The 16,030-nt window shown below is 38.8% G+C and overlaps 1 protein-coding gene across 1 annotated transcript in view; it reads left to right on the forward strand.

Moving 5' to 3' along the window:
* LOC132070245 (pinopsin-like) overlaps window positions 1-16,030 on the forward strand; it is a 69,818-nt gene that overhangs the window by 45,549 nt on the left and 8,239 nt on the right. The window contains exon 3 of the mRNA XM_059466903.1: window positions 2,219-2,452. Coding sequence (XP_059322886.1) covers window positions 2,219-2,452 — 234 coding nt within the window. The remainder of the gene's footprint in view (window positions 1-2,218; window positions 2,453-16,030) is intronic.

Raw genomic sequence — 16,030 nt, forward strand, 5'->3', positions numbered from 1 at the left:
AAACTCTTACAAACTCTTCAAGATATGCATCTAAACACAGAGCAAAAATGTGCTGCCTGATCCTTCTGTGTTTATTGAAGATCTTCAGCTGTGGATGCCATGGCTAACTGGGGCTTTGCATTCCTGGGTTAATATTTAATTTGTAGCATAGCTGTAGCTCACATGGGATCCTAGATTCATCAGTCAGAGACATGTCCCATTAGTCATTAAAAATTTAGTTCAAATAAGTGATACAGGATTGAACCATTATCTATTATTAATCCTTTTTTCAAGCTAAAGTAATTATAAAATAAACATGACCTTGAAGTCTTATAAAAAATGTAGTCCTAAGTCTTCTCAGAAAGGAGAGACTTCATTTTGTTGTTGCCTTTTTGTGGAAAATCATTAAAAAAGAGTCAGGAAAAACTTATTTGTTTTGGGCAGGCAAAGTTAGTGTGTGTTTCATTTACAGGAATATTTCCACTGAAAATCCAGATAGAACCAAGCCCTCTAGAAGCCTGGAGTCATAATGAACTAAAAGAAACTGTAACTATATTACTTTGCCTTATACAAGCACTATATATATGTTTAACTCACAATCTGATACATAAACACATACATTACGCAAAAAGACCCACACTTCAAAGAGGAAGAGAAAGCTCTATTTTCTTGGCATGCACAAGGTATGTGTCAGGCAACAGCAAATGACATTTGACTGGGATGGTTGGTGACTTCCACCTTTAACTGTGCTCTATTCATTTACCTGAATCAGTTTAAACCTATTGATTTAAAACTTTTATTTTTATTACTAGATTAAGTGAAGTTTGGATGTGTTCCATTACACAGAGCAGCTTTTTTACTTATTTGTGTTTGTAGTTTCACATGGGCTTAATTCCCGTGGGTGCAATTTACTCTCAAGTGCTGCGCTCAAGAGGCAAAAAGACCTTCAAGTGGACATAAATTAGATTTGGCTGAGTACAAGACTCAATCAATATAGTTTAAACATTTGAATAGTTCCTCAAGTCCTGCTGGCATATCTGGGTTTGCTAAACACACGCTGGGGTAAAGCTGAGGAATCAACTATAACTTCAGGAGACCAGTGAGCTGAGTTTCCCTCTAGAGTCAGTGGAGAGAGAGTCTCCAAAATTAATCTCCTTGCAGAATTTGGTTTTGATTTTTAGGGAATACAGAAAAATGTATTCACACTAAGGCTTAAAAATAAAAGTTGGCTGTTATTTTAATGTTAAAGCTTTATCTTAAATCTCTAGACTCCTAAAGGGCATGATGCTTCAACCCAGAATCGGTTAAAGGAGAATAAATTTTGAAGCACAGATTATAAATACTTCCACAGCAGATTTGCCCACACACTGTAACTACTAGCAAATTCCTGGTTACAAGATAGATTCTTGTACCATCACTTTGAAACTGCCCATTTACATCTGCTTTTCTTGTTTAGCCAATTCTGCTCCATTTCCCCCAAAAAACCAATGAACCACAATGAATCAGCATTCAGCACACTTTTTTTATGAGTACAAAAATCTGTTCCTGATCATTATCAGGAGTGAAACCCATTTACCAAAATGGTTAAGTACCTGTAATAAATAGTCTAGAAGGAATGAATCCTACAATTTAAAACTTGATCAAGTGATTCAGCAAGGCTTCTCTGGTCTCCCGCTCCAAGTATGACCATGGCCAGCTGACTATGCCAGGCCAGCTGAGGTTTTATCTAGGGTTGAAAAGATCCAAGGACAGAGATACCAAGCACAGTCCCAGTGTTGCTCTGGTATTTCCACACCCTTTACAGAAAATACTTCTGGTGGTTCAGATGTGCTATGTAAAGCTCCTTCATCTCAAGCAAGTTCTGTGTACCAGCATAATTTGAATGAAAACATGGTACATTTATACAAAATTCTGTACCTTAAAAGCAACTGCAGATGACTTAACATCTCTTTAGGACTAAATGCTTTGACACCTTTCTGTATTTGCTCCAGCCTCCACTGGGACTCTAGTTTGTGCTGGCATGCAGTGTCGTCTCTGCAGAACTTCCCCTAGTGTCTGATGGAGATGGTGAAAGTCTTTCCACTGCATTCAAATAGTTTTGGGTTTGCATTTGTTTTGCTTCTGGAACTACAGTGTTGATTGTTATTGCTGATCCAATACCAATAGTCCGAGCTTACTCATGCAGTCAATCCAACAGCTCTGCTTGTTAAATTTTCTCTCTTTTTAAACCTCTCCTTAGGTTGGGAGAATCCACAAGAATGCTGCCCGCAAAAGAGAATACCACGTCCTGTTCATGGTGATCACTACAGTTATCTGTTTCCTGGTGTGCTGGATTCCGTATGGGGTTATAGCATTACTTGCAACATTTGGCAAGCCAGGTGCTGTGACTCCAGTTACAAGTGTCATACCTTCCATCCTAGCAAAAAGCAGCACTGTTTGCAATCCCATTATCTACATACTTATGAATAAGCAGGTAAGACATACATTATTTTTAAGGTGTATTTTCTTCAGGGTCCATCAGATATTCTTGACCGTTGTGACTACCTGTCTTATAGATGTATCTTTAAGGACCCTGAAAGCTTGTCCAAACAATACTACTGTTTGCAAACAGCGTATTGCTAGATAGGAAGAACAGGAAAATGGTAAAATGTTTGCTTACTGAAATTGCTTGTTCTTCTGAGGGCACACTGGGTATTAGTGTGTATCCTTCAGAGTTAGTTGCCAAAAAGCTTTACAAGAGGAATACTCAAACATTTGTTGAGGTTAAGGAGTGGGGGGAAAAATGGACAAGGAGACAAAGGGATTTCATGACCTTGAAAACAAAATAAAGGAGACCATTTTTAAATACCATTTTCATGGTAGATCCCCTTGAAACTTAATATCATTGCAATTACTATTTTTTGGACATCTACATCCTTACTGTTAAATTCACAGTTCAGCTACATGCCAAAATGCATAATGAATTTTGTCTCATGAGCACCAAGGCATATTCTAAAGTACCTACATCCAGTTCAGGTCTCTCATTCCTGTAAATGCCATTGTCAGTACTCAAAAGTGAGCCTCCTAATGTTTCTGCATTGACAATTCTGACTCTAAAGTCCGATAATGGCAGATCTGGAAGTTTTAAATTGTTTTGCAGTAGGAAATCTGAAAAAAATATGCATAGTTTATGAAAACTTTTTAAATTGGATTATGTGTTGGAGGTTGTTCTGTATTCTTTCCTCATTGTGTCCACTACAAAGCAGAGAAACACCCTTCATCTTTTCTTGCTCAGTGCATGCTGGAGTCCACCCTTAATATTTATCAACAGCACCAATATATTATCATGGAGCTGAGACAAGGGAAGAGTTAAATGTAACAGCCAAATATATTCAAGTTTTGCCACAGCCTGAGATCATTCTTGTCCTGCTTCATCTAACCTAAATTTCTTAAACAATGAAAGAATCTACTCTTGAAGTTTGAGGGGGAAATCTCAAGCAAATTGTGAAACCTCCTTGAAATCAGAAGGAAAAAGTTCTGTTGCCTTCCCCAGGACCCGAGCTTCATTTCCAATGTCTAGTTTGAGCTGACATTGAAGTAAATAGAACATTCCATTTGAAAAGTGTTAATGCTGAAGAAAAGCAGTAACTTTTCCCCCTTACCTTTTACAATTCTTATGAAAACTTCTCAACAGCAGCATCTGTCTTGCTTTGTAATTCTCTGAGCACTTTGACTGAGGTCCTTAACTGAGAGATAATCTGATTGTGCTATGATCACTGGAGCAGGTTATATAATATTGATAACAGATACATTTTGGCACTGTCATAACACATGGAGATGTGATGAGCCCCCCTGAAAGGGAGGTGCTTGGTCAGATTTGGGATAGATACTTTTTACTAATCAAACCAAAATGACAGCTAATGTGCAGCTTTAACCTGCAGCTCTCCTCTGCTGTGCTACTGTGTATTAGCAGTGAAAATAATTGTTTTTAACTGACCCTGAGAAATGTGCTTTGCTCAAGAAGGTGAAACCCATCCTTTTGTCTGTTCCTCCTTTCAGAACAGGAACAATAGTAACACCCCCATACAATGCATCACTGGTGTTCTTGGCACCTCTGTAGTTGTTCTCATGCTTTCTTGTAAATTTAACACCTCAGGAAAAGAAGTTGTTCATCTTCCTGGCACTCATCTTTCCTGGTCTTCATGCTTAGCTGAGAATTGTCACGGAAGGCTGGTGCCTGCCAACACAGAAATTATCTGGTCTGCATTTTTCACAGTTCTCTGTTTGCAGATGTGAGGTACCACAGTACAGTATTTACTCCTGCCCCTTAAACCCTTAAAAATACACAGAACATATGGGATAATTTTTAACCCTCTATATATAAGTCTTTCTGCTCTAGGAAATGCCCCGAAGATTGGAAAATGTTGTTGGTTGACTGCAGTTGTGGTGTTAGCTTCCAGCTGTCATAAATCTCTGCAGAGTATTGTGGAACCATCAGCCTCTGAGTCAGCTTTAAAACTCATCCTACTGAGCACATCTTTAAATTAACTCTCAAGCAGTCCCTGAGTCACATTCATGATCCTGGAAATCTAGAAAAATAGTTTTGTCTTTGGCATTGCCTACTGCACTGACCTGAGGCGGTAAATCACTGAGGAAAATAGTGAATTTCTTTCCAGCTGCAGGAACTGCCTCAGATGGGATGGCATGAGGAATGCTGCTGTCCTTCTTCCTGTGCTGTGCCCCAGGAGGGGAGAGATGTACTGTTTAAGCTGAAGTGTTTCTGGGCTCATAACATGCCAGGAAGACATCAAGATTCACTGACAAAACTAAAGCACTAAACTGCCTGAGACCAAATGAAACTGGGGTGAAGCTGGAGGAGACAGGTAGAGGAGATCCCATTTTCCCTGTTTTTTCTTTATGGAAGGCTCTTTTGGCCCTTGGCAGTATTACTGTTTGTGCCTGGAGCAGCTTCCCCAAGGGTCAGGTCCCAAAAAGGCAGCACACAGCCAAGCAGCTGGGCAAGGTCAGCCTGCACTTTCAGTGCATCAGTTCTTTATAATTATACAGTTAATGTAGTTGTGCAGATTTTGTTTCATCTTCTCCTACATCTCTCAGTGTCTTTTATTCCCATCACACATCCCTGTTAAGTTCCCATTGTTCAAACTTCCACCCATGCAGCCACCCCAAACAGATTTTTAATGGCAGCTCTGACTGCCTTCCTTTCACCATGATGGTGTGACAGACTCCGCTGTGACTGTGGTCACAGGGGTTTTCAGGAGGAGAGGACAGGCGAGAATGTTGACTCCATGTTCAGAAGGCTTGATTTATTATTTTATGATACATATATATTACATTATAACTATACTATAAAGAAATAGAAAGGAAAGGTTTCCTCAGAAGGCTAGCTAAGCTAAGAATAGAAAAGAATGATAACAAAGGCAGCTCTCTCAGACTTTGTCCGAGATAGCTCCGTCTTGATTGGCCATCAATTATAAACATCCAAGAGGGGCCAATCACAGGTGGACTTGTTGCATTCCACAGCAGCAGATAATAATTGTTTATATTTGTTGCTGAAACTTCTCAGCTTCAGCAAGAAAATCCTAAAGAAAAGATTTTCACAAAAAGATCTCTGCGACACCCTGCTCTTTCCATGTTACATGCAAGCAGGTATTATGCATTCACTCAGGAGATACGGAGTTTCTCTGTAGCCATGGGTTTGCTGCTGAGGAGGTGATCACTGGATGAATCCTGCTGTTGTGTCCTCCACAGAACAGCATGGGAACCCCAACATGGAAGTGCTTTCTGGCTGGTATAACTGTGCATGGGGACATACTGCACTAAGAAACAGAGATTATTAGCTGGAAATGTGGCAGCTTCAAAAACCTTGTTTTTACATACCAGAAATTCATTTTTTATTGAAAAATTTTATAGTCAAGATACGAATAACAAGTGTTCAAGAAGGTGTGGTCATGGATGAGATCACAGTGAGATTGAGTGAATCTCCACTTATTTCACAAAATTTGAAGATGGAGCTCAGGGAAAATAGAAATTTGCTGCATTGCTACTGACAGCCAAATTTTAGTCAAGTTTAAACCTGTATCACTTATAGATCTAGAGAATCAATTGTTTGAAAACCATAGATGAGATTACAAGTCACAATCTTTGCTGAAGCAAAATATCCTCGCTTCCCTGCAGCTCATGAGCTTTACTCTACTTTCTTTCACATTTTTTGTTTCTCAGATAGTGCACCTAAATCTCCCTGGACTGCTGAAACTCAGGCTAGCATATCTAATACTCTGTTGCATATTACAATTGGATAAAAGTTCCACTCACACCATGTGATCAGTAATGTGCTATTTCTGGTGTCAGAAAGTGCCTCTGAGCAAAATAAGGAGGGACAGTGTGAGGAAAGGGATGTATTAGATGTGAATATATGTTCCTGATTAGTGATTTGATTTCTTGTGTCTGTCTTCTTGTATTAAAATCATTGCAATTTTAAAAAATAGGTGACCCTTTCATTTTCCCCAAGGATCTTGAGAAGTGATGCTCAAAAGAATATACACACTTACTTGAAAGTCTGTGGCCTTTCCAAATTAATCATGAAATGGAGCATGATGGGCAAGGGAGAAATTAAGGAGAAATAATGATAAAACTAAGACATTTTTTTTCCCTGAAGAAATTTGAATAATAATGATAATGATGTACTTAGGGAGTGTTCCTCAATGGGACCTGAGCTCAAGATCCATCATTCACCTCCCAGGCACCTCTGTTGTGACTCTGACAGTCCCCAGGAAGCTGTGCCACCTCCTCTTACCTAATGACTGCCTTGTTGCTCAGGCCAGCCCCCTCTTCCAGGGCCTTCATGGAACTTCCCAGCTGCCAGATGAATAAATAGTTTTTCTGTCCATAATAATAATCCATTTGTTCTCTCTATATGCAGTTTTCTAGCACTCCTTTTCAATCCTTCTTGATCTTACTTTTAGTACTGAACAGGGAGAAATGCAGATGTGCTTTGGGAAAGGGAGATATACATGATCCTGATAAAAAAAATTAAATAACCTTAACATTCCTCCACTGGCTGTTATAACAGATGTGTTTTCAGTCATTTTTCATGGGGTATTTTGCAGTTTTCAGTATTTCCAACAAAGGTAATGGCTAACTTTTAAGGCTGGGGGAATGCATGTGTAATGAACAGCGTATTTTATAAGTTGCTCATTTTCACATTTGGAAAGATAAGATATTTTAGCTGTGTGTGAACACAGAACTACAGATCCACAAAGACAGTGTGCAATTCAGGCACAGTTGTGCCAAATTTCATTTTATACATAAATTGGGACACTTCTATTAAGTCCTGAAAAGAGTCCTTGTTTGCTTGGTTCAAACCTTTCAGAGGTTTGTGGGGTTACCATAGAATTTATTATCTTGTTATAATTTTTCATTAAAATTCACTTAGATTTCAACACTCATGATCTGTTTTTTTTATTCCCTCTTTCACTGGTAGCTAAGCTGTCTTTGAGTAATTAATAGTTGGAATAGAATGGCACACCCAAGCTCTTCAGTTGAAAATAGGTCAAGTCAAAATGATCTCTTCCTGCAGAATACTCTACCATAGTACAGCTCAGAAATGTTTTGACTTTACTTCTCTGCCAACATGTAGTGTTATGACTTTCTAAAGCAGAGGGGCAAAGAGAAAAAAGGTCTCAAGGGCACCTTTGCTGCTGTCATAAGGTATAATTGCATTTCACACAGTAAGTTTTAAATTACTTTAGGATTTTCTCTTGCAGCTCATGACAAAAAAATCAGTTCAGGTAAATAACTTGGGCATTTGACTAGGGCTCCAAGCAACCCCAGCAGACTTCATGCTGCGCCAGGCTATATCCTTTGATACATCCTGTCTATGTTGACATGTTCTGCCTGTCCTGGACTGGCTTCAATATCACAGAAGGGTTTAGAACTTTCTTCTTTTAGACCCATGGCAAAACTAGGAGCAGGAAGCCAGACCACCTCTTAGGCAAGCAAAATACTGAATAAAGTTGAAAACTAATGCAGATGAATGATGAAGAGAAACACTGGATAGGCGCATGTTTTTAACTATGTGATGATTTTCACTTTATGGCTAGGGAATGCATTAATGGAAATGAAAACCAGTTAAAAGATACTTCTTCTGGAAGGCACAGAAAGTGAAGGAGAGCAATATCTCTTTAAATCTTATTTTAAACAGGACCTAATATGTTAATGTTCCTTCCTGTATAGCTCCTTTCATAGCAAGAGAGATACATGAGGCTTCACAGAAGTGGGAAGAGACCTCCACATTACACAAGGAAAATAAATGGGTCGGAAATCAAGGGGAAAATGCAGTGAGCAGGGTTTGTAGCAAATGATGGGATCCTCTGTGGTCCATATCCACTCTGCAAAAGAAGACAGGCATTTCTGAAAGGAGAAGAGTTCCACCTTTAACATTAAACCTGAAGGATAGATTGATAGATAAATGGAAGCTTCCAGTATTCAGAGCTTACTGTAGAGCAAGAAATGTGGTATGTTCATAGCTAAAAGAGACGTGTTAGGATTTTTTTGTAAGCAAGGTCCCTTGGTAGTCTCATTGCTCTTGCAAGTGGACATCATAGGAAGCTCAGCCACAGTGGTGTTTCTTTGCTGGCTTCACAGGTACATCTGTCCTCAAGGGGGAGTCTAGAGGGTCAAGAGCTCATCCAGTCCTAAGAGAAATACAGGGGAGGGAAAGGATGAAACACAAGCAATTGTGCTGTTTCTCACTTTCCATTACTTCAGCGTGATCTAGAAGTTGGGTGAGAGCACTTGGCAGTTAAGTTTTTTTTCTGAACTGATTTCAAAGTTTGGTGTGGGCAGTTAAAGTCCTACAAAGGCATATGTGATCCACAGATAATCTAAACTTGAGCTATGCTTCAAAATGGCATTGCCAAGCCACACTGAATGGATGGATGTCACAGGATGTTCTGTTGCAGTGGTGTAAACTGCAATGGCAGATCAGGAATCAGAATCAATTTTAGCCCACACCTTGGTTTGATTAAGGTCACACATTTATTTAGCCTCAGGATTCCCCATTTCAATACTAATATTTCTGGTTTTCTATAACATGTCTAATGTTATGTTTTATAAGTAGGACTGCAGTTAAGCATTTGGTACTACTTACCACTTCAAAGCTAAATATAAGCACAGTTTGGGTGAAGAAAACAGAATGCAACATTCTGTAATGCAGTGCAATACAGCATATTAGATAAACAAAGATTTTAGTTGCTTTATGACAACAATCAAATTCAACAGATGAAAAAGTATTGGAAAAGTAAGCGCAACCATGGCAGTGACAGAGTCTCTAATTTGCCTCTCCTGTTCAATAACTGAGTAATCTTTTGTCATATGGTAGTGGCATAATACTAAAATTTTATTCAGAGCAGGACATTTTTTCTACATATTGTGTCAATTGAGATTACTTCTCAGAGTTTTACTGTGTGTACCAGGCATATCTTTGCAGTCACGTCTCTTACTAAGAATTGAAGCAACAATTGTTTCAGATGGATGGAGAAAAAACAAAATGGGTTTTCCTAGACAGAGAATATTTTTCAGCATTTATGTAACCTCCGCTAAATAAATATTTTTAATTGAGTTAATCTTGGTATCCTTGTGAAGCATATGATTATCATCATCCTAGTCCTACAGGAGGAGAAATTTGAGGATTAAAAGGTAGATTAATGCTAATACCCTCATGAACTTGCTGGACAATTCTAATTCAAATCTGTAAAACTTTATTTTATGATTTTATCCTGATGTCCTTCTTCCTCCAGGGCAAAAAATCTGCTGTACTCAAAGAAATAATCATTGCCACAGTATGGAAAATACAATATAAAACTGTACTGGGCCTGTAATTCATTAGAATAACTTCCTTTTCATTATAAATGGCATAATTTAATGCAATTCAGAAATCTGACTGTGTCCAAATGAAAATAAATTTGAAGGATCATTGTCTTTTGAAGTAGAAGCTATTACAGAGCTTTGTTCCCCTGATGTTTAGTATAATAACTGCTCTCAAACTAAATGTATTTGTATCTAGTTTATAAATCTGCATTTCTCAAAAAGCCCTTCTTCTTTGGTAGTTGTCTTTTCCTCATGCTGAGATACCATAAACAGATCACTTTCTACCCCTACATTGCTAGTGCAAACTAGTTTAGTTCTTTTCATAATTTCATGTTCAAAACCAATATTCAAATTATAATGTTGGTAGTCATGCTTGGAACTGGGTATTTAATTTGGGAAACTTTTTAGGCATTCACTGGGTGTTAATAGAGAAAGAACACCTCAATGTAGTAGGAGTTATCTTGTTTCTGTCTTGTTTGCAGTATCTAACTCTCTTGATTATTATTATCATCTTCAGAATCTGAACTGAAAACAAGAACATCAGCTCTACAGTGGCCTCTTAAATCCCTTTATCTAAATTAGAATCAGATTTTCAGAAATGGGTGCATTGAAATATACACAAGAGGTCTGCTACATAAGGAACAACCATTGCATGCTGAGTGCTTTATGGATGACCTTGCTTCAGAAGAAATGTTCAAACCCTGCAGGGAAAACACTTACTCAAGACCTTACAACTCACCCAAGGCTTTACAGGACTTCTGTGTTTGCTGGCTTTAGGCCAATAGAAATTCACTACAAGCAGGATTAAAAGGTCATCCAAAAACTTATATCACTTGTCTTCCTTTTCACCTTCACAACTCTTCACCTCTCTCACAGCAAGCACCAGCTTGGAATCAAGGAATTTCTATGTGAATTAGAAAACAAAAACCAGGCATGTGTGTCACTTGTTAGTCAATTTCATAGTAAAGCATTTTTTCAGCACGAAATGTGGCTTCTTCAATATTAGAGAAGCTGTTAATTTGGCCAATTTTATTTTCAGTGGGGAAAAAAAAAGGACATTTCAGCTCAGATCTCCATGCTTAAGCTTCTACACCTTGGATCTTGTCAAAAGTATCTTCTTTTGAAGAAGGACAGTATCTTTCACCCAGCAGATCAAGCTCTCTTACCAGAATGCATCCCTCACGTGGCTCAGCAGTGGCTCAGTGAGGGGTAGGTCATGCAGTGAAATGGAGCCCAGCCCAGTGATCTAATTTATAGGGGGACAGTCAGAATGAAGTTGAACTATAAATCCATCAAAACATCTACCTGTAACTGGATATTTTAACAGTCTGCAGTTTTGTCTGGAATTTTTTGATAATTTGTTTTGGTTTTGTTCAATATGAGAAAGAAATTAGAGAAGAATTAAAAATTTTGTCAGAAGAGAAAATCTGATTTCTCAGCCCAAAGGGTTCTGTTATTGCATTACTCACACATAAAACCAAATGAGTGCTACAAAAACACAGTCACAAATCAACCCCCTCTAGGTAATTTCTAATTCTGCCTCGATTAAAATCAATACCTAATTGCCTGCAAGCCAAGATAAAAGTAAAACCCAGGGAAGACTCAGTCCTCGTCCTTTATACCCACCGCTTACTGTACTGCACCTCTCATTTCTTGATAAAGTGTTAAGTGCCCTCATCCAGCAGTAGAATGCTTATCTGGCAATTAAAAGGTTCTTCCAGCATTTCCATATCAAAGAACTTCCTGTATTTCATTCATAGAAACTGATGGAAATGTAATTTTGGGCAACAGAAGCAACAGGGCAGGTAGTCAGTATATCAAGGGGAGGAGGAGGCTTGTAAGAACCTATGTTTTAGCCAAAGGTAGAATTAATTAGTGCCAAGAAAGAAGAATCAGTAGGTAAAATGTTCAAGAGCTGCTGAAGTTTCTAGGTGTGTGTGATTTAAAAGAATGCAAGAGTGACCAACACTCAAGCAAAAAGACCCTGAGAAATTCACAAGGGAAGATAGCCATTGGTATTTTACTACAAAAATAACCTCATGGAAAGAGCACTTTGGATTTCCTTGTGCAGTGTTCTGGGCTTCAGCCTTAATGAAACTCTGTAAGGAACATCTGGAAGATCTGCTTTCCCTAAATGTGTTACATAGCCAGAGACAGGCAGTTCATAACCTACTCCCCCCAAAAATAAATCCACCCAATCACAAACACACCCCCCCCCAACACAATAAGATCACATTTTTACAAATATTTCATAATGTACTATATTCATAGCAAGATTGGGGCAGGAATATACCAGCATAAACCCATCACAGTCAGCCATAGTCTTCATTTTAATCCATTTGGGCTGATCTAGAGTCTATAGCTGAAGAATTGAAAATAAAAGAAAAAACTAGGTCAGCAGAACAGCATATTAACTGTAACTAAACAAACACATAGATTTTTCAAGCGTCAAAATACTTCTCATTGTTATGCTTTGAACTTTCAGCAAAATGAGAGTTATTTTAAAATTATCTGGGAATCACTCATCCCATATTATGGTGGTAATAGACCCTTCATTTCTCCTTACAAAGTAGAATGTTATTGTAGGGACTGGTAAATTTGCTGCTGCCTCTGTTAGCTGTTAGTCAGGATCCATCAATCACACTGCAAAACCCTAAACAGTCTAACTTATGTAACTTATGAAATGGGAATAGAAAACAGAGGGAGGATCCTTTTTTTTTTTTTTTTTTTTTTTTTTTTTTTTTTTTTGCTATTCACTGAAGTTCTTCATCTTTCTTTAGGAAATTCTTAAGTTTCTTTTAGGTAGGAGGAATTAACTTCACATGTTACTTGTATTGTATACTGTATGGGGTTTAGTAACTCTGTTTAAGGCCAGGGAAGAGCATTTATGAGATAAATATGACAACTGGTCTGGTTTTCCTGCAGTGATAAACCCATTGAAAGCAACCATGTGCTGTCTTAAACCAGTGTGCATTGAAGACACAGGAGTATTGTTCATATTTGCTTTCATGTGCATAATCAATCCCTTTGAAGTTCAGCAGCCATGCTGACTACACTGAAGTATGGGCAAAGAAAGTTTCTCTCTGTTTCCTCTGACAAAATAACTATCCCTGCTTTATGATCCCTTTAGCTTTGATCTCTCACTTTGTTAGCTTTATAAGAGAGCACATGTTTCATGGGGACTTACCTAAAAGGAGTATTTTAAGATAATTATGTGAATAGCATGTTATAACCATGAAAATGAGGCAATATTTCTCAGACATGTGATATGCCCTGTTGTTTCTGCCTTCCTTGCTTTTCTACCATGGAACAACTCTGTTAATATTATTTTGGTAACAGCTTACACATTTTCTTCTTATCTCTACTTGGGTTGTAGCTCATTAAAATGCCTAATGTCCTGACAGCTACATTCAGCCCCATACATTTGTAAAATCTAAATTAGGCCCATCAGATAGCTTATAATTTCATTTATATAGAAAAAAGCAAGCACTGGAAATAACTGAAAAACAAGCCAACACTTCCAAAGAGGAATATTGCTAGGGGAGAAAAGTAATGGTGCTTGATCCAGTTGGAAGCATCAGCTAAGACTCCTGAAAGAGCAGGCTCAGAAAGAGGTCCAGAACCAAACCTTCCCCACTTTTCTTTTCTGGTCAACTTTCTTCTTCATGCTCAGGACACAGCACTTTGTATAAACCTCCTGGCTCATGTGCCTCATGGGCTGGGCCTGGGGGTAGACCTCTGGCACATCTAGCTTGCCCAAGACACATGTTGCATGTTTCTTGCCTTAATTTCCCCAAAAATTTTAATTTGGCAAATGAAAAATTTACATTTTGCTTGTCTTAATCCAAAGTGTAGATATTTTAGACTGAGAATGCTTCCTAGTTAGCAGAACATCAGATAACTCACAAGTCATGAACTCTAACTTGAGGTGCATTCACGTTATGCTTCCTATAACTGCTATCACCAAATAAGAAGATAAAGATAAAAATTTTTATCTTAAAAGATAAAACAAAGCCTTTTAGATTTATGCAAACCAAACCAATCCAGATTTGCCCAAACCTCTTCCATTACCAACATTCCCACCTCCTCCACCCCGAGGGCCTCACTTCCACAGGAGACAAACCTGCTGCACACAGTAGCAGCAGCGCAGGACGCAGCCAGTACAACCTCTCCATCAGTGCTCCAGGAATGAGGGTGGAAAACAGCTACTGTTTAGAAGGTGGGGCAGTAAAATATTTTAATCAGACAGCTCAGTTGCAGTCAGACAACTGACTGGGAGCAAGGTAATTAACAGCAGCTGACACAGCCTGGAGTCAGCACTGGCAGTAGTTTTCCCCTCTGGCTGCTTCCATAAAACCAAGGCACCTGTGATGCCTATTGCCTGCCTTCAGTAACCCTCAGGGTTCTGGAGTCCTCTCACAAGCTTATAAGGAATTATTGCTACAATAATTATCCCCTGCCTGTCAGCATCTTGGAACCAAGTAGAAATTTGATTTGTATTTGTCTATGTGCAGAAACAGGTCACCAGAGGAAATTAGTTGTCTTATTTCAGTTATCATACAGATGACTATAAGCACAGGGAGGAGGTTGTTCAGAATGTAGCAGTGTAACCCTGTTAGTCTTTTCTCAGTTAAATTTGTAGGATTAATTTGTTTACAAAGAAGCTGAACTCCAGCAGAAGTCTGTTGTTAGCTCTGCTATAGTTCTTCATTTTAAGATCACATCCCAGCACACTAAACCTGACAGCAGCAATATAAGCACCAACAGATGAGTTGGGTTTCTTTCAGAAGTGCAGAAAAAACTGTAAGAAAACAAAATGCCAAACCCAAGTGAGTATTAGGAAAAAGCCACAGTCCTGCCTATCTGTTATGGTACATCTTCTAACTGTTTCTTTCTGTTTTCTTGGTGTCTTTCATAATTCTTTGTCTCTCTCCCTTCCTTTTACTGGACCTCTATTTAATAATCTCTAAGAACCCAGCAATCAGACCAGCAATGATTCCCCCTGTGATCTGTCACAACCTACTTGTGCTGCCAGTCTTCTGCTGGCTATTCTGCCACCAGTTAAAAAAAAAAAAAAACAACACTATATTTCTTCTCAGTTAGCTTAATATAATCAGTTAATATTTTTATCAAACTAAATACACATTTACTTAGCTGTATTTTAGGAAAAGGCAATAACAGGGCTTATTTGCCTTGGTTATTAAGGCATAAGGCTTGGGGTCAGACTATACTTCCATAACAGTACTGCCATTTCCTTGAAGTGCAGTCTTTGGAGTAACTTACTGTGTAAGAAAGTAGAATCTAAAAAAACAAGGAAGGATACCTATATGGAGTAGACATTGGTAAATTTTGGGGTACAGCGATAAATCCATGCTATTCTGATGAAGCAATCAAATTTGTGACCCTGGAAAGACCAAGATACCAGGAAAGCTAGAACGTAAGTCCTGGAAAAAACCCCACAGGTGCTAGTGCTCTGTTCACACTGATTGATGCAGTCCCACAATAAGATGGGGGATGTGCAGGTGCAGTTACCTGCAGAAGATGGTGGATGTGATTATAGTAAAAGACTGAGTCCTCCCTTGCTTGACTAGCTGTTCTTATCACAGTATCACAGAACAGTTTGGGTTGGAAGGTCACTTTTAAAGCTCATCTAGTCCTACTCCCCTGCAATGATCAGGACCTTCTTCAACTCAGACAGGTTGTTCAAAGTTTCATCCAATCTGACCTTGACTATTTCCAGGGATGGGGCACCTACCACCTCTCTGGACAACCTGTTCCAGTGTTTCACCGTGCTTATCATAAAAAATTTCTTTCTTGTATCTAGTTAAAATCTACATTATTTTTGATTAAAACCATTACTCCTTGTCCTACTGCTACAGGCCCTACTAAAAAGCCTGTACCATCTCTCTTATAAGTTCACTTCAAATACTGAAAGGCCACAATAAGGTCTCCCCAGAGCCTTCTCCAGGCTGAACAACCCTAACTGTCTCAGCCTTTCCTCATAAAAGAGGTGCTCAAGACCTCTGAACTCTTTGTGGGCCTCCTCTGGATTTGCTCCAACAAGTCCATGTCCTTCTTATGCTGGAGGTACCAGGTCTGGATGCAGCACTCTAGCTGGGGTCTCACCAGAGCAGAGGAGAGGGGGAGAATAACTTCCACAAGTTTGTGCTGCAGTCAAGACAGC

The sequence above is a fragment of the Ammospiza nelsoni genome, chromosome 2, assembly GCF_027579445.1.
Source record: "Ammospiza nelsoni isolate bAmmNel1 chromosome 2, bAmmNel1.pri, whole genome shotgun sequence".
In the NCBI taxonomy this organism is placed as follows: domain Eukaryota; kingdom Metazoa; phylum Chordata; class Aves; order Passeriformes; family Passerellidae; genus Ammospiza; species Ammospiza nelsoni.